The 20,584-nt window shown below is 58.5% G+C and overlaps 1 protein-coding gene across 1 annotated transcript in view; it reads left to right on the forward strand.

The window, feature by feature from the left end:
* PRODH (proline dehydrogenase 1) overlaps positions 1–20,584 on the forward strand; it is a 23,909-nt gene continuing 3,325 nt past the window's right edge. Inside the window, exons 1-12 of the mRNA XM_024240005.3 lie at positions 1–277; positions 5,083–5,291; positions 10,520–10,554; positions 11,054–11,203; positions 13,243–13,307; positions 13,489–13,605; positions 14,033–14,112; positions 15,126–15,207; positions 16,728–16,820; positions 16,942–17,088; positions 18,042–18,217; positions 19,588–19,686. Of these exons, the coding sequence (XP_024095773.3) occupies positions 5–277; positions 5,083–5,291; positions 10,520–10,554; positions 11,054–11,203; positions 13,243–13,307; positions 13,489–13,605; positions 14,033–14,112; positions 15,126–15,207; positions 16,728–16,820; positions 16,942–17,088; positions 18,042–18,217; positions 19,588–19,686 (1,526 nt within the window). The 5' untranslated portion in view covers positions 1–4. The remainder of the gene's footprint in view (positions 278–5,082; positions 5,292–10,519; positions 10,555–11,053; positions 11,204–13,242; positions 13,308–13,488; positions 13,606–14,032; positions 14,113–15,125; positions 15,208–16,727; positions 16,821–16,941; positions 17,089–18,041; positions 18,218–19,587; positions 19,687–20,584) is intronic.

Genomic DNA, 20,584 nt, shown 5'->3' on the forward strand with positions numbered 1-20,584 from the left:
CGCCATGGCTCTGAGGCGCGCCCTGCCCGCGCTGCGCCCGTACCTTCCCCGCTTCGTCCCACTGTCCACGGCGCCGGCCTCCCGCGAGCAGCCCGCAGCGGGCCCAGCGGCCGTGCCAGGAGGTGGGTCGGCCAGGGCAGTGCGGCCGCTGGTGCCCGCTGTGGACTTCGGCAACGCGCAGGAGGCGTACCGGAGCCGGCGAACCTGGGAGCTGGCGCGCAGCCTGCTGGTGCTGCGCTTGTGCGCCTGGCCAGCGCTGCTGGCTCGCCACGAGCAGGTGCGCGGGGTGCAGGCAGGGGCGCGGGGCTTCTGCCGGTTCCGGGAGACTTTACGGAGCTTCCTGGCGTGAAACGGGTGCCTCCCAAGCATCCCCTGGAGCAAGGGAAGCCAGGAAGGGAGGTGTTTCCTGCAGTCCCTCTCGGACCTCGCAAATTTTCCTATTTGTCGATGTCTACCAACTAAAAACAATGGTCGTTTTAATATTTACGATATATACCACTTGTAGGAATACGGAGTTATCACTTGGAATTTAAAATGGAGTATTCTTCATGTTGAGACAAGAGAATCTTGGTGTAGGGCTCATAGCCTGGGATCTCAGAGTTCAATCCCCAGGACCCAGCCGCTTCCCAGACACGGCCACTCTGAGCACACTGTTGGGGAAAAATGGGAAGCCCCTCAAACGCCCAGCTTTGAACTCACCCATGGTAACTTTAAAAAGTGTGAGGGCTTTTGGTGGCGGTGGTGGGGGGGCAACAAGCAGAACACTGTTTTAGCCGCGTAAGCCTAGGGGTACTAGAGATGACGGTTATCTCCAGGTGACCCTGGGAAGAGTTTGCAAGGTTCCGTTTGTTGGCGCCCGGGGGTCTGGTGGTGTTGATTTCTCAGGTGAGACTCGGAGGTCGGGGGCTGCACCCCTGGCCTCACCAAGGAGGCGGGGGAAGGCTGGGGGGGGGCGGTGTAAGATGAGAAGCACTGAGCCACACTTGAGCTTAGGTGAGGTCTCGGTGGGTGCAAGGTGAGGGCAGAGGTCCACGAAATCAGTCAGATGCTGTTGGCCCGAATCCCATGGGGAGCGTCACGGTCAGCCTAGGACCCATGGTGGCGGGAGTGCGGAGGATGGTGGAGGAAGAAGGAGCTGAACTGGACAGATGGAGGGCTCTGGGAGGCCGTTGCTGTGCTTGTGCACACAAGGATTCCTTAAGGTCAAGCCGTTGCCGTGGAGAGCCCAGACCAAGGGGACAGGAAGGTGAGAAGGGACATCCCAGGTAGAGGAACTGGCAAGGGGAGGGACGGTGATGTGGAGGCTTTGGGGAGTGCCCACATCTAAGGGGCATCCCAAAAGAGCAGCCAGTGCTGGTGGTGCTGCAATAGGAGGAGGAGGAGGCAGCAGGGCAGGAATGCCAGGGGAGGGAGTGGCCAGCAACAGGTCCCTGCCCAGGGCAAGGACGGGCATCCTAGGTGGCAGCTGGGGCCAGTCATGCAGAAGCCATGCCCACCTTGTGGCCGGGATGGAGCGGGGACTAGGAAGGCACCAGGTCAAGTTTCTCTAGGCACAGCCCTAAGTGTGGCCGGGATGGGGAGGGGACTAGGAAGGCACCAGGTCAGGTTTCTCTAGGCACAGCCCTAAGGTTTCTTGTCTAGATTCAAGACCAGTTGTTGCACAGAGAAGCCAGCAGAGCTGGGTGTGGGGTTGGGTGCCCAGTCCGCTGCGGGGAATGCCAGGTGCTGTTCCGTGACTGTGGGAGGAAACTGTCGGCTCCGCTGTCCCTTGGGTGCCTTCTTGAGGCAAGTGCCAGGGCTCAGGGATGGTGCTGTGGGTACCTGGAAAAGGCAGGGCATCCAGAGGTGACCTCTCCCAGGCTTCTCTAGGGTCCCGCCTGTGCCCTGGGAAGCCCCTCGGTGGGGTCTGTACTCTTGTCTTGCTAGTAGTCCCATGGGTGTCGGCAGCCTCAGCACTGGAAGAAGGAAGAGGCCAGGTCCTGGGCTTGTGAGCTGCTCACTAGAACCTGGTCCTGTGAACAGGCCAGAGGGGGGTTCCTTCCCTCACCCTCTGGGCTGTGGGGAGATTCCTTCTGCTGAGCCAGCACAGGTATGTGAGGCGCCCGGGCAGTGAGGCCACATCTGCCACAGGCGTGTCAGGTTGCAGTAGCTGATCTTTGAGCTGCTGCTTTGGATGGGGACAGCAGTGGGGCCCGCCCTTGCCTGAAAGCCGGACTTTTTGAGGAGGGTTTAGGAAAGTCCCAGGATTTCCATGACAACAGTACTGAGGTTGGGTGTGCGCCCTCCCAGAAGAGACAGGACCCATGGTGACAGTGGTTCCCTGAGTGGGGGGAGGGGAGAGAACCAGCTCTACCAGTGTTACTCTGCACACATCCAACTGAGTCTTTCACAGGGGATACAAGTGTATGTGTTACTGGTGCAGGTTTCTAAATCCTCGAAGGATCTCCTCACCTGAAGAAGATGTGGGGCTGCCCTGGTCTCAGGTAGTGCCATGCGGGGGCATCAGTGACACCAGGATGGTGTTAAAGTGGTTGCTTTGCTCTGGAGTCAGTTTTAAAATTACCAGCCCTAGGCTGGGCATGGTGGCTCATGCCTGTAATTCTAGCACTTCAGGAGGTCAAGGCAGGAGGATCACTTAAGGCCTGGAGTTCAAGACCAGCCTGAGCAACATCCTGAAACCCTGTCTCTACAAAATATTTTTAAAAGTTAGCTGGGGCCAGGCGCGGTGGCTCACGCCTGTAATCTCAGCACTTTGGGCGGCCGAGGTGGGTGGATCACCTGAAGTCAGGAGTTCGAGACCAGCCTGGCCAACATGGAGAAACCCCCATCTCTACTAAAAATACAAAAATTAGCCGGGCATGGTGGTGTGCGCCTGTAATCTCTGCTACTTGGGAGGCTGAGGCGGGAGAATCGCTTGAACCTGGGAGGTGGAGGTTGCAGTGAGCCGAGATTGTGCTACTGCACTCCAGCCTGGGCAACAAGAGCAAAACTCTGCCTCAAAAAAAAAAAAAAAAAAAAAAGTTAGCTGAGTGTGGTGGTGCATGCCTGTAGTCCCAACTACTCTGGAGGCTGAGATAGGAGTGTCGCTTGAGCCCAGGAATGAGACCCTGCCTCTAAAAATAAATAAATAAAAAATTTGCCAGCCCTGCCTGTGTGCTTCTGCAGCCCTGTGCAGGGAGCTTCCAGCCTCAGACTGGGCCCAGTCCCTCAGACCCCCATCTTTGTGAATAAGCATCCCTGGAGGCAGTGCAGCCTGGGCTCCCACCCCTTCGTTTAGTGCTGGCTGTGCAGAGGCGAGCAGTTAGGTAGAGGGAGACTACGTGGCCCTGTGCGGCAATCGTGCCGGCCCCTTTAGCAGACAGTTGCCCACCCTCCCTCTGTTGTGTTTCTGATGGTTCTCTCAGAGTGGATGTGGATGAGCCCAGTGGTGGTTTTCAGGTCTCCAGTTCTGCCCCGCCTGCCACTTGGGTGATCTTTGATATGTTTCAGACCCATCCTGTTCTCCCAAATATCCCTGGGTGCTGCCGGCAGGAATGAGGTCTGGCTCAGGCTCAGTGGGAGACGGAGAACATGTCAGCGTGTTCATTTTCGTTTCTAATCTTCTTTATAAAAGAACAAAATGCAGTAAAGTCAGATTCTGCTTGGAGGCTGCAGGAAGGCAGGGGTGAGTGCCTGGGAAACCCTGGTCTTTGGGGCTGCCCCATGGCGTGCCCAGGGGTGATGGTCAGGAGGCATCTCCATGGGGCACCAATGTTCACCCTTGTGGGGCCATGTCTGCCTGTGGGCAGGTGTGTGGGTGCTCAGGGCTGGCTTGGGTATGTGTTTGACTCGCTAATGCTTTTGCTTAGACTAGAAGTTGTTCCTGAAACTACGGTCTCAAGAAATGCTCCCCACAAAAAAGGAGTTCTAGTATCCATCGGGTTTGAGAAAGCCCAGGCTCTTCCTGTGTTGGGGCTGAGTCGGCAGGGGCAGCAGACACGACGCGGAGGTGTGCTTCTGAGCATCACACTCGGCCCTCCTCTCCCAGTAGCCTCTCTTTGTCCCTGTCCTTTCTGCCCTGGCTGTCCCCCGTGCTGGAGCTCCCACAGTTCTCCATGCCATCTCCTCGCCTTGGCAGGCCCCACTCCTGGATCTGGTTTAGTAAACACCCCTGCCCCACCCTGCAGGCACTGCCCCATCCCCCTGTCCTGAGTCATAGGCAGAGTCCCTCCTTCCCCTTTGGGGTTCCTTTACCACCAGGATGTGAGATCCTGGTCGGTTTCCTTTGGTTGTTTCCAGTCTATAAAAGGTGCTTGGTGCATGGCAGCTTGGGACATCTGAATGAGCCGCGTGGTGAAATATGATTGGAGGAGACAGTTCCCGGGCAGCGCCCGTCAGAGTGGCTGGTCAGCCCCAGATGACCCTGCAGAGCGCATGGGTCGTGGGGTGGGAGTCATCTCACAGGCCCCTGTGGACCGTCACCTAGCTCATTGTCCTTGTCGCCAGGGCATGCTTCCCTCCAGCTGGGCGCAGACTCAGCCTGAGTTTCACACGTTTGTTATTTAGCATCCATTCGGGGGCTGGCCTCATGCCAGTCACAGTGTTTAAGGGACTTGGGATAAGAGGGAACAAAACATTGAAAAATCTGGGCACTCAAGTACTAGAAAGTCAAGTTAGATCCTCTTCTTCCCCAGCAGAATTACCAAGGTGTGGATACAGAGGATGGTCTCAAAATGCCCGCTGTTGTCCCTAGGGAGGCCACCAAGCAGTGGTCAGGCACCCACTGTGTGCCGCTAGAGTGACTCTTGGGTGGGGCCCTGAAGGGGCAGAGTCCAGGTGGGAACAGTGTCCTCAGGCCAAGCAGGCAGCACCTGCTGTGGTCTCTCTGCCCTGGATGGGAACTGGAGTGATGGACAGAGTGGAGAAGCAAGCAGCTTTGGCTGGTCTTCACCATGAAATTGACACTGAAAGCCCAGTGGCCAAGAGACCATATCAAGGCCCCATGGCTGGGGTGAAGTGTTGTGGTCGGGGATGAGCAGCGGTGCCCTGCTGGGGAAGGAGAGTTCAGGCAGCCCAGGACAGCGGCTTCCCTTTGCCTTTCAGCTGCTGTATGTTTCCAGGAAACTTCTAGGGCAGAGGCTATTCAACAAGCTCATGAAGATGACCTTCTATGGGCATTTTGTAGCCGGAGAGGACCAGGAGTCCATCCAGCCCCTGCTTCAGCACAACAGGGCCTTCGGTGTCGGCGCCATCCTGGACTATGCAGTGGAGGAGGACCTGAGCCCCGAGGAGGCAGAGCACAAGGAGATGGAGTAAGGCTGCCCGGTGTCTGCGGGCATTCTGATCATGACCCCGGAGCACCCAGTGGGAGCAGGTGGGATGTGTCCAGCTGCTGGGCTTCAGCCTCAGCTGGGCGGTGGCCAAGGCTAGGAGAGCTTGGTCAGCCCAACTACCGATGACCCTCCTGGGCTCTGCCTGGAGTTCTTGCATTTTTATTTCATGCGGAGGACAGCTCTGGGCTTTCATGGGAGGCCTGGTGTGCATGAGGCCTGAGGAAGCAGAGCACAGAATGGCCCTTGGCCCTATCTAGCCCACCGCCTGGAGGGGCACAGGCACCAGCATATGAACCAAGCACTCTGCAAAGAATGGTTGGTCTTGCCTGGATCTCCCATGAGCCAGGGACTGCTCCAGGAAGTGGAGGGAAACGTGGTCTTGTTGTTCTGTCCTGACGCCCAGGAGGGCGGGTCAGGGTGGTACCAACTGCCCTCTACACTCACTGCCCAGGGAAGGGGCCCTGTATCAGGTTAGTGACCTCCAGGAGCCGACTCCAGGCCGGCCTGCCACACTGCTCCGGGCTTCAATTCCCTTCTCCACTGGGACCTGCCTGCGGGTCAGGAATCCCTGCAAAAGAGAGGCTGTAGCAGAGCCTCCTCCATCAGGTCAGCAAGTTTGTGTAAACAGCCAGGTAGCACAGACTCTCAGTCGGGCCACACCCTCCCTGCCACAACGGCTTCACTCTGCCTCAGTAGGGCCATAGTAATTAGAATTTCATATAATTTTCTTGTGTCACAAAATATTATTCTTGTTTTGGTTTCTTTCAACCAGTTTTTTAAAAGTAGGGTTTTGCTCTGTTGCCCAGGCTGGATTGCAGTGGTGCCATAGTTCACTGCAGCCAACCTTCCGGGCTCAAGTGATCCTCCCATCTGAGCCCCCTAAGTAGCTGGGACCACAAGCATGCACCACCATACCTGGCTAAGTTTTAATTTTTTTTTGTAAAGATGGGATCTCCCTATGTCTTCCTATGTATTTGGGTCCCCTGCACCCTGACAGCAGCCGGGCCTGACCCACATAAGGCTTGGGACAGTCCCTCTGTGGACCTTGTCAGGCCTTGGTGATTGTTCCTGCCTCTCCCCTGGTAGCTGGCCTGGGAAGGGGAGGGCAAGGCAGTCACATGAGGCCTCAGCTCTGGGAACGGAATGTCTGAGGCTTGCCTCAGCATGTCGGCTGCCAGCTGCCCGGAGAGGACTGGCCAGGGGAGCCCAGCCCCTGCCCTGCGATTGGCTGTTTTGAAGGTGGGGTACTCCAGCCCCAGCACCCCACTGTGTTCCTAGCAGGCCCCGTGGGCCTCGCAGCTGCCTGAGCTCTTGGCTGCAGCCTTTGCTGAGCTGCCTGTTGAATAACCAATGGCCTGTGTGTTCTCAGAAGGAGTCTGGGTGGGGACTTGGTTTCACAATGGGATTTTCCACTCAGGCGCCTCTGGTATGAAAAGACTCCTTTCCCAGGGTGGTCCTGCCTGGCTTCCTCCCTGCCCTGCAGGCTGAGTGTCTGGAGGTGGGCTGGTCTGCACTCTGCCAGGGGGCTGGGCACCTGTGTCCTTAGGAGCCTGAGTCCCTTGCCCTGCAAGGGCTGTACCTCTCTTGCCGCTGGTGGCTGCTGTCTGCAGGGGCCCTGCTCCAGCTCTGGGAAGTGAACGGGGTTCCCTCCTGTCCTCACAGGGGTGCATGGTGAGGACACCTACCCAGCTCAGCTGCTGTGTGCTTTCAGTGGGGAGTGAACCATGGGGGGTAGGGCTGGGTCTGCAAGGCCTAGTCTGATGTCCACACTGCAGCATGGCCTGCCTGGCTAGGAATGACCAGTCACGCAGACTGTAGTGCAGGGAACTGCTTAGAGATCTGCCTTCCTAACCTGCCCTCCTGTCACAAGGGCCACGGGCTCTACTCTGGGGAGAGACGCTGAGGCCACCGCCCCAAATGAAGGCCGTGGCGAGTGGTGCTGGCCTAACCGTGAGAGGCCCAGGGAGGATGGAGGTGTCTGAGTGCATGGCGAAGCGAATCCCAGCAGTGCTCCCGAGAAGGAAAGAGGAGCTGGAAGCCTGGAGGTGCGGGAGGGCAGTGTCCACCCAGAGGAGGGTTGAGACCATGCTTCCCAGAGGCCAGGGCCCCACCCGACCCCAGGAGAGGAGTCCCAGGGATCCTCCAAGCAGGCTGAGGGCTTGGGGAAGGGGCCAAGGCATCTTCCTGATGATTGGGTGGTGAGGGAACACCTAGGGGGTAGATGGGGGCATTGGTCTGGCTGTGCAGGCCCAGGGCTGGCTGGAGGCGGGGTCTGGGTCTTGGTCTCCAGGCTGGGGCAGCTCACTTGGGGTATGTGTGCAGTGTGTGTCCTGAGTGAGGGGCTGGGGAGGCAGGGGGTGGGAAAGCTGGGGAGGGGGGTACAGGTAGGAAGCGGCTTGCCAGGCTTCCCTCCAGGGGAGAGTTGGACAACGGTGGGGTGTGGACCCCCATACTCTGCTTGTTTCAAATAGGCATCACGTCCCCAGGGACAGCCACCCAGAGCTGAGCTCGATGGAGGCTGAGGGGGTGGTCAGGGTCTTCCTGCTGTCTCTGAAGACCCCCTGGGGACACGTGCTTGTCCTCCTCTGCCCCATGTCCCCTTGTCGCTCTTCCCTCCTCTGTGTCCCGGGCTGTGACCATGTGTGCGATCATGTGCCCTTCAACAGACTATGCCCTGGGCATGATGAGGGGTGGGACTGGGGGAGCACGAGGCGGGTCCCAGCTTTAAGGAGGTATTGGGATGTGGTCCCCACCCTGATCAGGGCCCCACATCCAGTGGTTCACCCTTCCTCCTCTAACACCCCATGGCTGCCAGTGCCACGTGCCCCCCTCTTCCCTGTGGTGCCTTGAGCCATGGCGTGGCAACGTCCCAGGTGGCGAAAGCCAGATTTTCTGTGTGGCACCGGCAGTTCTGAATCAGCTGCTCTCAGGTGCGTTCTTCCTCCCCTCTAGTGGAAACAGGACTCCTGACCTGCCTGGGAACCACCATTTGTGTCTCCTTGTGACTTATCCATGATGCCTATTGGAGAGTGTGGCCCTGTCCTTGCTGCATAGCCGTCCACTCTGAGACCTGGCTGCCCCTCTGGCCACTGCACTTGCTGTGTGGCCATCTTGGCCGCTCTGCTTGGCTGTGTCAGCCTGGTCTGTGTTCTGGAGGTTCACAGAGAGAAGCAGTGGTAGCCTACGGTGTTCTGCCTCTGAGTGTGTCAGAGCAGGAGAGGGAGCAGCCCTTGCTTCCCCAGCCTCTCCTGCTGGGCCCACCTCGGAGGATGAACACAACAGCTGTGGGAATGCTGAGCGGGAACTCATCTGCCTGGGGACCTGTCAGATAATGATCCTGTTTCATGAAGGTGGGCTGCCTCACAGGCAGACACCTGTGTGGTTAAGTCCCGTGTTATCCAAACTTTGAGCTGTGCGGTTTCAGGATGGGACCTTCTCTTCAGGGTCATGGAGGCCCCTGAGGTCCCATCCCCACTGTCTGCTGTTACTTGCCATGAGGGTTTCTGCCCTGGGCAGGGCCCTGGCTGCCGCCCCGGCCTTAACATAGACAGTGAATCCCCCTTGGGGATGGCTTTTCCTGGCTGTACCCAAGCCTCGGCGTGAAGGTCCTGGGGCTGACCTCATGACTGGTCTTGAGGTGCCCAAGCCAGGGGCCCAGGAGCTCCCTGTCCCATGTGCTGCCTGCCTGTTCCCTAGTCACATGGTGACCAATTCCACTCTCCTCTGTCACATCTCTGTGTCAGCATAAGGCGGCCAGAGCATATCTGCCTGCCAGCTCCCATCCCTGGGCTGCAGCCTCAGGGACCCTGGCAGCATTTGTGGGGTCCCTGGCCCATGTGGGGCTGCCCAGGAGTAGGTGGGAGAGAAGGCCTCCTGGCGGGGGCTGCTGGCCCAGGACTTGCTCCTTGAGCAGCCAGGTGGAAAGTGGGCAGCTGAGGCCCCTTGACATGGAGGCTTCTGGGATGCAGCTCACTGACGACTGCTCTGCCTTTCCCCTTCCCGGGACCTGAGACCCTGTCCTTTCTGTGAGTGTGGGCAGAGCTGCCCCTGAGGGTCCGAGTGCCTCTGGGGATCTTCAGGAAGGCTCTGGATGCTGTTGGTCATGCAGCCGAGCTCTCTCCATGGTCACTAACTTAATCAGGCTTTGAATATAAAGTCAGATGACCCACAGAGCTGCTCCGGGGGCCAGGGAGACCATGGTCGCTTTGTCACAGTACACTTAACAGCCGCAGCAACTCTCGCTAGCCCGGATGACACAGCACCGAAACCAAGTGCCAGAAGCAGATTGTGGCCGTGGGGAGGAGGAAGAAGAGGAGGGTGTTCGCAGTGGCTCTGGTAGGGGTGCAGGGCTGGTGGGGGAGGGGAGCCAGGTACCCTAGAGAAGGGAGGGGCCGGGGGAATGGGGGTGCTGGCCAGGTGGGGATGGAGAGGCACCTGCAGGAAGGACAGGGGCTTGGCTGAGCAGAGTGTGGCCAGCCTAGCGGGGGACAGCCTACGTCCTGGCCTCACTGGTCTCGAGGTGCCCAAGCCAGGGGCCCAGGACTTTGGGCGTTACTAGGAAATGATGGGAACCCAGGGTGGGGTGGCGTGAAACAAGATGAGATGGTAAGATCTGCTTTCACTTTAAAGGAACATTTCTGGTTGTTGCTTGGAAAAGAAGTGTCAGGGGCAAGAATGCTACAGGAGGGCCGGCCTGGAGGACAGGGCGGGACTGCAGGGCTGGCTATGCGGGGGCAGGAGCCTGTGCTTGCATCAGAGCTGCCTGGGAGACCCTGGCTCCGGGGCGGAGGCCTGAGTAAGGGGGCCTAGCTGGGGATTTGGGGACCTCTGTGTGCTGGTGCCTTCCCGCCTCCGTTCCTCTCAGCCCTGACTGGCTCTGTCTTGGAACTAGGTAACTACCTTTATTTGAGAACCTGCTGCAAGCCCTGGGCTGTTCTGAGAGCTCAGGCATATGGTTCTGATTTTTCCACCCACAAGGAGCCCCGGGCTTCCTGAGCCCTTGGGACACAGCAGCCCCATAAACTGCTGCCACTCCCAGGCCCAAGTGTTCCACCCCAGGCTAGGGGTGGGGCTGGGACTGCACCTTGGAATCTACCCTCCACCGGGGTTGTGGTGGGGCCCTCCGTGCAGCCTCAGTGGGAACGTGCCTGTCACCTGAGGCTCAGGTGGTGTGACCCTGACCTTTGCCCTCCCCCTCCTTCCCACAGGTCCTGCACCTCAGCTGCGGAGAGGGATGGCAGTGGTGAGTGAGAGGCCGCCGCGCAGGAACAGACTCCCTTCCCACTCCGCACACCCGCTGGTAGCTCAGGAGAGTCTAGGCTGGGCCACAAGTGGGCCTTGGGGTGACGTCAGAGCCCGGGCTCCTCCCTGTGTCCAGGGCACCTGCCCTGTCGCTCTGGGCTCTGACATACTCGCAAGTGTCTGGGGAAAGAGACACCCTGCTCCTTTTTCATGGCCTCCTGGTGGACCCAGGCCTTTGTTAAGGAGACTGCCGTCCTGGCCTCATGAGGAGGCTTAGCCAGGGGGATGCAGCACTCCAGGTGGAGGAGCCTCGGTATAGCCAGGAGGGTGGGCTTGGGGATGCGAACCATGGGGCAGCGCAGTGCCAGGGCCAGGCTGGCAAGGCCACTACGTTTGGAGCCCTCCCGAGGTCAGGGGCCTTGGGGTATTGGGGTATTGGTGTGTGGGTGCTGGGGGTGGGTGTTTGGAGCTGTGCTCAGGCTGTGCATTCACCATTCCAGGCACAAATAAGCGGGACAAGCAATACCAGGCCCACCGGGCCTTCGGGGACCGCAGGAATGGTGTCATCAGTGCCCGCACCTACTTCTACGCCAATGAGGCCAAGTGCGACAGCCACATGGAGACATTCTTGCGCTGCATAGAAGCCTCAGGTGGGGCCCTCTCTTTGCTGGCTATAGCCCTGCCATGTCCCAGCCTGAGCGGACCCCTGGGCTCATGGATGTGCTGGTGGGTGAACACCAAGCTGGGGCAGGAGCCAGAGGGCTGGGTTCTGGTCACACTTGGGTCCTTCACTGTTCAGCCTCTTCCTGAGGGGCCCCACTGCCTCCCAGAAGGCATCTCCTCTCCTGCCCCAGCTCCCTGTTCCCTGATCCTGCCTCATGCCCCCCACCTTTCTCCCGGCTTGGGGCCAGGACTAGGAGCTGCAGGAAGTTGGTCCATGTCAGCTGCTGAGCCACACTTAGCCCAGGGTGGAGGTTCCATTCAGGGAGCTGGTGCCGCATCTTCTGTCCTTCCCAGACACAGCCTCTGGGGGCCAGCGGTGGGGGGAGCAGGTGCTTCCAGGGCTAGAGAAGCCAGAGGTCAGCAAGGCCCAGTGTCCTTTAGTGTTAGAAACACCCGACCTGCACAGCCCCATGCTGGCCCCAGCAGCCCTCCGTCAGGGGCAGCGGGTCCTAGGCCTGTTTATGTTTTTGTTTGTTTGTTTCAAATGAGACTGGATCTTGCTCTGTCACCCAGGCTGGAGTGCAGTGGTGTGATCATAGCTCACTGCAGCCTAGACCTCCTGGGCTCAAGCCATCCTCCCTCCTCAGCCTCTTGAGTAGCTGGGTCTACAGATGCACGCTGCCACACATGGCCAAGTTTTTTTTTTTTTTTTTTTTTAATTTTTGTAAAGAGGAGGTCTTACAGCCAGGCGCGGTGGCTCACGCCTCTAATCCCAGCAATTTGGGAGGCCAAGGCGGGTGGATTGCCTGAGCTCAGTTCAAGACCAGCCTGGGCAACATGGTGAAACCCCGTCTCTACTAAAATACAAAAAATTAGCCGGGCGTGGCAGCAAGCGCTTGTAATCCCAGCTACTTGGGAGGCTGAGACAGGAGAATCACTTGAATCTGGGAGGCAGAGGTTGCAGTGAGCTGAGATCGCGCCACTGCACTCCAGCCTGGGCGACAGAGCGAGACTCTATCTCAAAAAAAAAAAAATGAGGTCTCACTATGTTGCCATGGTTGGCCTAGAACTCCTGGGCTCAAGTGATCCCTCCACCTTGGCCTCCCAAAGTGCTGGGATTACAGGCGCACACTACCACACCCAGCTAATTTTCATATTTTTTGTAGAGATGGTGTTTCACCATGTTGCCCAGGCTGGTCTCAAACTCCTGACCTCAAGCGAAACTTCCACTTTGGCCTCCCAAAGTGCTGGGATTATAGGCGCATGCCGCTGCACCTGGCCCTTCTGAGCAGTGCTTGGAAGCCGCCTCCTGACGGGGGCTGGGGGTCAGAGTGGCCAGCTGAATGCTGGGCCATCAGGGTGAGGGGCATCTTCTCCTCGCCCATTGCCTGTTCTCCCAGGGCAGATGGAAGGGGAAGACCCTGCATTGGGGTGGCGTTAAACAAGATGAGATTGTAAGATCTGCTTTCACTTTAAAGTAACATTTCTGGTTGTTGCTTGGAAAGAAGTGTCAGGGACAAGAATGCTGCAGGAGGGCTGGCCTGGAGGACAGGGTGGGACTGTGGGCTGGCTGTGCAGGGGCAGAAGCCTGCGCTTGCGTCAGAGGTGCCTGGGAAACCCTGGCTCTGGGGCAGAGGTCTGAGCAAGGGGGCCTCGCTGGGGTGTCTCTGTCTTAGCCACGCTCGGTGTTTCTGGGTCCTGTGACTCACGTGTGAGCAGCGTATGGTGCTGGTGGCACAGGGGAGGAAACTGAGGCAGGGAGCCTGTAGGGGCTGCTTGGCAGGGGACAGGCAGCTCCTGTGCCCACTGCTGTCCCACACCTGCGTGGAAACAGAAACCCCGCCACAGAGCCCCCTCCCATCTCCACAGGCCTCCAGAGCGCCATGTGCAAGGACTTCATGGGCGGGGTGGGGTGGGGTCAGGAGCCTGCTGTGGGCTGGCCAGGCCCCAGCCCTCCCTGTCCCACCCTGCGCTGCCTCCACGCACCTCTCAGGGCCGTCATGGCTTTTCCTGTGGCTTCTGACAGGTAGAGTCAGCGATGACGGCTTCATAGCCATTAAGCTTACGGCACTGGGGAGACCCCAGTTTCTGGTAAGTGCTAGAACTTTCCACCTGCAGAGTCTGGTGCTGTGCGAGATCTCAGGGCAGCTGTGGGCATCCACCAAAAGCACAGGTGCCCATGCCTTAGAGGCCTGAGCTGGCCACAGGGGCTGTGTGGGGGACTGGGCCGGGCAGGGGCGTGTGCGGATGGCATTCAGGCCTGCGTTTGCAGCTGCAGTTCTCAGAGGTGCTGGCCAAGTGGAGGTGCTTCTTTCACCAAATGGCTGTGGAGCAAGGGCAGGCGGGCCTGGCTGCCATGGACACCAAGCTGGAGGTGGCAGTGCTGCAGGTGGGGCAGGCTTCCCCTTCCCCACTCCCGTGGCTTGTGAGGGGGTGGGCACCGTGGGGGCGCACAGGGGCCATGGTGGGCAGTGGCCTGAGGTGGTTTTGGGAACTCATCCAGGGCATGTGGCTCACTCCGCAGCTGCTGGGGTTGGCCTGGCGGGGAGGAGGAGGTCGGAGGGACTCTGAACAGAGAGGGGAGATGCTGGCGGGAGATGCTGGTGGGAGGGCTGGGGACCCAGCCCTGCAGGGCGTGGGCGTGCATCAGCAGCGGGGTGGGAATAGACCTGTCTATGCAGTAGAAACAAACCAGAAATGGATCTGGTTCTCACTAACGATGAAATAAAGCCAGAAACAGCACCAGAGGCCAATGGGTTGGGGGAAGGATAAACTGTGAGTGAGTGGGGCTGATCCAGGCCTTCTCACTTCTCAAGGAAAGTGTCGCAAAGATGGGCATCGCATCCAGGGCTGAGATTGAGGACTGGTTCACAGCGGAGACCCTGGGAGTGTCTGGGTGAGAGCAGCCCCCAGGCTGAGAGGATATGAGCATCAGCCATGGTTCCAGCCAAGCCCCAGCGACGTCTCCCGGTCCTGGCTGCCCTGCCTGAGAGGGTGGGCCTTGGGATGACAGTGCTGAAGGAACTGCTTTTCACACAGCAGGACTTGATGGCCTCAGGAGTCCCTGAGGCTGGGGCTGGGCTGGGCAGGGTAGACATAGGGCTAGCACAGACCCCGTAGAGGGCTCTTTATAGAATTATCTGGGTCCAGAGCAAAGGTGGCACTCTCAGCCCTCCCTGGAGTCCGTGCTGGCAGGTGAAGGATCAGAGCCCCACGCCCCATCCTTGGGGCCAGGAGCTGGGACCGAGGTCATCAGCAGCCTCCAGTTGAAGTGGGGAGGTGACTGGGGTGGTGCAGTAGTGAACCATCCCCTTGCCCACTGTGTCCTCCCTGGCCCCCCGGAGCTGTGTCCGCCTCCTGCCTGGCTGCCTGTGCTGGGCCCCTCCACAAGCCCAAAACAGCCCTAGGGTACTCAGTGTTTTCAGAGCCGCCTAGATACAGGACTGTTTGTGTTTTGGTTTTAAATTTATTTAATTAATTTATTTTGTATAGAGACCAGGTCTCACCATGTTGCCCAGGCTGGTTTCAAATCCCTGGGCTCAAGTGACCTGCCCGCCATAGCCTCCCAAAGTGCTGGGATTATAAGTTTGAGCCACTGCGCGCCACTGGTTTTAAATTTTTAAACAGAGAACAATATTTACATTTCCTCTGTCTTTTTTTTTTTTCTGAGACGGAGTCTTGCTCTGTCGCCCAGGCTGGAGTGCAGTGGCGCGATCTCTGCTCACTGCAAGCTCCGCCTCCTGGGTTCACGCCATTCTCCTGCCTCAGCCTTCTCTGTCTTTTAAAACTGAACACCTAGGTGGGTTTTGTGGTGGGTGGTGAACGGACAGGTTTGGGCCTGGATCCCCCACCCGACCCTAGCACCCACAGGTGGGGTTGCCCGCTCTACTGATACGCCTCCTCCCTCAGCACCGTGGACCTGCTGGACTGGAGCAGCCTCATCCACAGCAGGACCAAGCTCTCCAAGCACCTGGTGGTCCCCAACGCACAGGTAACAGCCCCGCTCTTCAGTGAGGCCCAACTCAGCGGGGCGCTGGGCTAAGAAGGGAATTCAGCCTGCCACGTGTGTTTCTTGTTGCACACCCTGGGAACTTAACATGACCAAGATCACTGCACACTATGGCCCCACAGACCCCCTGTGGTCCAGGGGGAAGAAGACAAACCCACTAGTGTCCACAGCGTGCTTGGTGGGACAGAGACCCACGCGGAGCCTTAACACGCCACAAGGAGAGGGGGTCTGGGGGCCTCCCCCAAGTCATCTGTCTTGTGCATCAGGCCACCCCAAACTTCAGAGGCCTGAAACGGCAGCAGCCACTCTGCTTCTGCCTCATGGTTCTGAGGTTGACAGGGCTCAGCTGGGCAGTCCTCCCTTGGGGTCTCCTGGGTACTCACAGAGTGGTGGCGCTGGGACCTGGGGGAGGCTCACTTGTCTGGGAGTTGGTGCTGGCTGTGGCTTGGGCTTTTTCCCAACATGGCAGCTGGGCTCTAAGGGCCAGTGTCCCCTGAGACATGAGAGCCAGGCAGAAGCTGGGTGACCTTTTCGTGCCTCGCCTCAGAAGTCACACGGTGTCTTTTCTGCCAAGTTCTGTTTGTTAGAAGCATATCACCAGGCCAGCCTGTATACAGTGGGGAGAGGAATGAGACTCATCTGCCTGTGGGAGGGGGGCCCAGGACCTGGCAGACTGCTTGAAACCACAACCTAAACTGGGATTCGAAGAAAGAACAGAAGCACCTTCAGAAAACATCCTGCAGAGGCAGCTTTCTATGGCACATCTAGCCCCAGTTCACTAAGGGCCCAGCCTCAAACTTAGAGCCCCCGACCCAGAGCCTCGGGGTGCAGTGTGTACAGTGTGGCTGTGCACCAGGGCCACCAACTGTTGGAGACTTTAGCGCGGTGTAGCAAGGGATAGAGCGGTACTGTTTGTGCCCAGTGAGGCAAGGCTGCTGGGGCCAGCAAAGGGGTGAGCGGGAGGCCCTGCGGGATGGGTCCCCACGGCCTCTGAGCACCAGCTCCTTGAAGGCCTCATCCTGGTGGTTGCCCTGGTCCCTGGCTACGTGTCAGCATGTGCTGCAGGACCACCCTGTCTGCCCATAGCCAGGGGTTCTTCCTCCTGGGCCCTCTTCCTGCTCTGTTTGACGATTGGGTGGTCAGTGTTCACTTGCTCAGTGTCACATGGGAGCTGCAGGGGGCCCTCCCACAATGGTGGGGCCTTTGTGAGAACTGCGGAGACTGTTAGAGTACACACTTCGGGGTGCAGGCCTGGACTGAGCCTGGGGCCCACTGACATGGGCACTGAGCTCCCTCATGGTACCCCCAGGCCCCGCGTAGGACAGTGCACTGGCTGCATTGGAGGTTCCGGGGCACTGTGCTGCTGTGTCCAGGTGGCCCTCCCTCCTGGCCCTGCATGAGAGGGTTCCCGTGGGCTGGGAACACTGAGAGAGGTTTAGCCTGGGCCTCAGGGTGGCACTTTCCAGCCCTCGCTGTGGGCTGACCACATGTTGCACCCCCAGACAGGACAGCTGGAGCCCCTGCTGTCCCGGTTCACTGAGGAGGAGGAGCTACAGATGACGAGGATGCTACAGCGGATGGATGTCCTGGCCAAGGTGAGCTGTCCTGCTTGGGCAGAGGGCTGGGGCCTTGGGGACCTGGGACTCGTGCAGAAGAGGGCACCTGCCTCACTTGAGCAATAGTTGCTCCCACTCCCCCACCCCCTGCGCCTCTCAGAAAGCCACAGAGATGGGCGTGCGGCTGATGGTGGATGCCGAGCAGACCTACTTCCAGCCGGCCATCAGCCGCCTGACGCTGGAGATGCAGCGGAAGTTCAATGTGGAGAAGCCGCTCATCTTCAACACATACCAGTGCTACCTCAAGGCAAGCTCCCTGCTCAGCCCCTCCCTGCCTGCCTTGGGGCTTGGAGACTCCACAGGAGAGGCTCCTCTCATCTGAGCTTCCTGGCATTTGCCTGGTTTTATACTCAGCACCTACCAGGGAGCTCATGGGATGGAGGAGGGAGTGGGCTGTGCCCCCAAGGGGTTGTTGGGGTCTTCTGCAGCACAGCTCACCCAGCGGGCCCCAGGGTCCAGGAAAGAGCCCCTTAGGTGGTGGTCACAGCCAGGCCTGCAGAGGAGGCTGAGGCCAGGGTGATTGCCTCAGAGTAGCAAGAAAGGCCCGCTGCCCGCAGCCTCTCCTCTGGTTCTCGGAACCAGCCAAGAGTGTCTAAGGAGCAGGAGGAAGACAACGATCTTTATGAGGGTCCACTAGATGTACCCGACACCCAAACTTGGAAGGCGTCACATGACCATTTCCTCCACGTGTTTTCAGTTCAGCGCCCCTAAGAACCTCCTGAAAGCTTTGGGCCCTCCCTGGAAAGACTCACCCAGGATGTCACATGTATTCAGGGAGCCCACCCTAGCCTGTGGGCCCCAAACTGCTCAGGGATGTTAGCAGGTCCAGAGCTCTCAGGGGTGAGCCGGGTGCCCAGAGGACACAGAGTGGCGGGGTCCAGGCAGGAACCCGCAGTACGCACTCCTCCCCTAGTCGGTCTGGGAGTCTGGAGCACATGATGGCTGCTGGCGCCTGGGCTGCACCCACAGGGCCGTCCACAGGCCACACAGGAAGCTGCAGACATCCCCACTGCCATTGCTCCTTGGGGACAGAGGTTGGAGGCCCATCCTCACCCACACCTGCTCCAGGTGCCCTGAGCTGCACCTCCCCAGGCAGCTGCTGCCCAGCCCTGGTGACTGTACCTGGGCCCAGGAAGGCCCCATCCTGCTGTCACTTGGGCTTGCCCAGGCTCCCTGAGACTTTTGGCCCTGGCCCCACAGGATGCCTATGACAATGTAACCCTGGATGTGGAGCTGGCTCGCCGTGAGGGCTGGTGTTTTGGGGCCAAGCTGGTGCGGGGCGCATACCTGGCCCAGGAGCGAGCCCGTGCGGCAGAGATCGGCTATGAGGACCCCATCAACCCCACGTACGAGGCCACCAATGCCATGTACCACAGGTGCGCAGCTCTCCCGCCCCTCCATCTTCCCAGGGCAGGGCGCCAAGAAACCGGGCCTGAGGGAGAGACTTGGAGAGGCTGCTGGGGCTGACCCCGTCCCACCCTGCTGGGGCCAGAAGCCCCCAGCCTGAGTGGCAGCCATATGTGTCCTGAGGCCAAAACTGACATTTCCTCTGCTTTTGTGTCATGTGTTACTTTTTCAAAAACATTAAGATTATTCTTTTATAAATATAGAAAAGCCTATTAAAGCAAAATTGGCCACAGTTCCCTGAGCCGGCTCCTGCAGACACTTAGATCCAGAGATGTGCATGAGCACCCGGTCCTCCCCACCCTGCAGGGTCAGCCTGTTTGCTCTTCACTTCACACAGTGGGATCGCCCATCAGCTGTTCTGCACCTGCTTTTACTGCTCTAGTTTCTTGGTGATCTTTTCATGTAGCACAGGCTGGCCAACCATGGCTTTTCCTCTTGGAGGCGTGTGTGCATGCTGCAAATTCAGAGAGACCCCAAGTGTCTCCTGGTTGGCTCCAGCTCCCCTCCTGCAGCTGCTGTGCATGTCGTGCCACTGCGCACACGTCTCCGCTGTTGTTTGCATTGTAGCGTGTCCTCTGCCCAATGTGTTTTTCATCTCGCGTTCCATCTGGGTCCCCTTGTGTGGGCTTGCAGAGTGGTGCTGTTAACAGCCAGCATGGGGTGCCCGGGGCTATGTGTCCAGCATCTTTGATCTTATTGGTTTTCGGTCTGGTTATTGTAACAGGGACTCGCTGGACATACCGTCACCCTCTGTGGTACACACGGGCCGTCAGGGGTTTTGTTATGTGAGGATGCAGCTGTCCTAGGTTGCTGGAAATGGAATTGCTGGGTGAGAGAGAACGTGCGTGTGGTCAAGCCTGCCGAGTGTCCTCGCTGCAGGAGGGCCGTACTGCTCGGGCTTCCTGGTGCACTGGGATGCCCACTCCCACTGTGCCCTACAGGGACCTGCTTCCCTTTTATTTCCTTGCAGGGCCAGGGGGGCACTGTACGATCCCTCCCCAGAAGGAAAGCTGTGTCTGTCATGAGGCTCATGGGCATGTTTGGGCTGGTCCCCAGAGTCACAGCACGTTTGATGCAGGGACGCTGCGCCCCAGCTGGTTCTGCGTGAATTGTCTGGTCCCAGACATCGCTTTTTCTTGGTTGTTGGTCTTTCTTTTTCATGAGGTGCTGGGAGGGGCAGATGCTGCTCCTGTTCCTCCTGATCCTGTGGATACTCTTGGGAAGAGCCAGCTCACTGGATGGCTCTGGGTCTGCCCTCTGCCTCCTCTCTGTGCAGCTGGTAATGAGAGGTGCAGGCGGCCACAGGCCTGGAACTGGACTCACGTGGCACTCTCCACAGGTGCCTGGACTATGTGCTGGAGGAGCTGAAGCACAACGCCAAGGCCAAGATGATGGTGGCCTCCCACAACGAGGACACAGTGCGCTTCGCACTGCACAGGTAGGTGTGCCCCACCCCGCACCGAAACCCTACCCCGAGCCGTTGTCTCCTCCGGTTGGGGAGAGGTGGCAGCAGCACAGAGCTCAGGGTGGGCAGAGCGACCTGCTGGGTAGTCGGGCCTTTGTGGGGAAAGGTTGGTGAAATGAGCTGGAGGGCGGCTTCAGTGCCGCAGGCCCAGGCCCGCTGGCACTCTGGACGTCGGACTGTGAGAGCACAATGGCTCTTTGCAATTACGTTGGTTTTTAAAATTAACTTTTTTTTTTTTTTGAGAATCTCGCTCTGTCACCTATGCTGGAGTGCAGTGGCGTGGTCTCAGCTCACTGCAACCTCTGCTTCCCAAGTTCAAGCAATTCTTCATGCCTCAGCCTCCCAAGTAGCTGGGATTACAGGCATGTGCCACCACGCCTGGCTAATGTTTTGTATTTTTAGCAGACAGGGGTTCACCATGTTGGCCAGCTGGTCTCAAACTCCTGGCCTCAAGTGATCCTCCCTTCTTGGCCTCCCAAAGTGCTGGGATTACAAGCATCAGCCACTGTACCCAGACTTTTAAAAATTAACATCTGACTTATTAAACTTCACAGTTAAAAAACTAAATTTCATTAGGGTATTCGGATGGCTCCTGAAAGGTACAAAGGCATTGTTGGAGCCCAGTCCCTCAGGAGGCCTCCACAGCGCCACCTCATTTATAAGCAGTTCCCTTAACATTTTAACTACATCTGGAATGTAACGGTTTGTTTTCTCTTTAAACATTTGTCCCATGGAGCACAACTTCAGTAGAATTCTAACAAGTCAAATGCAGAAGTTAGGTGAAGTCAGTTCTTGGATACTCCTGTACTGTCACCCTGGTCTTATCTCATGCCTTAGCCCAAACTATGCACACAATGGGGTCCTAGGTCCC

The sequence above is a fragment of the Pongo abelii genome, chromosome 23 (genome assembly GCF_028885655.2).
Source record: "Pongo abelii isolate AG06213 chromosome 23, NHGRI_mPonAbe1-v2.0_pri, whole genome shotgun sequence".
NCBI classification, from domain to species: domain Eukaryota; kingdom Metazoa; phylum Chordata; class Mammalia; order Primates; family Hominidae; genus Pongo; species Pongo abelii.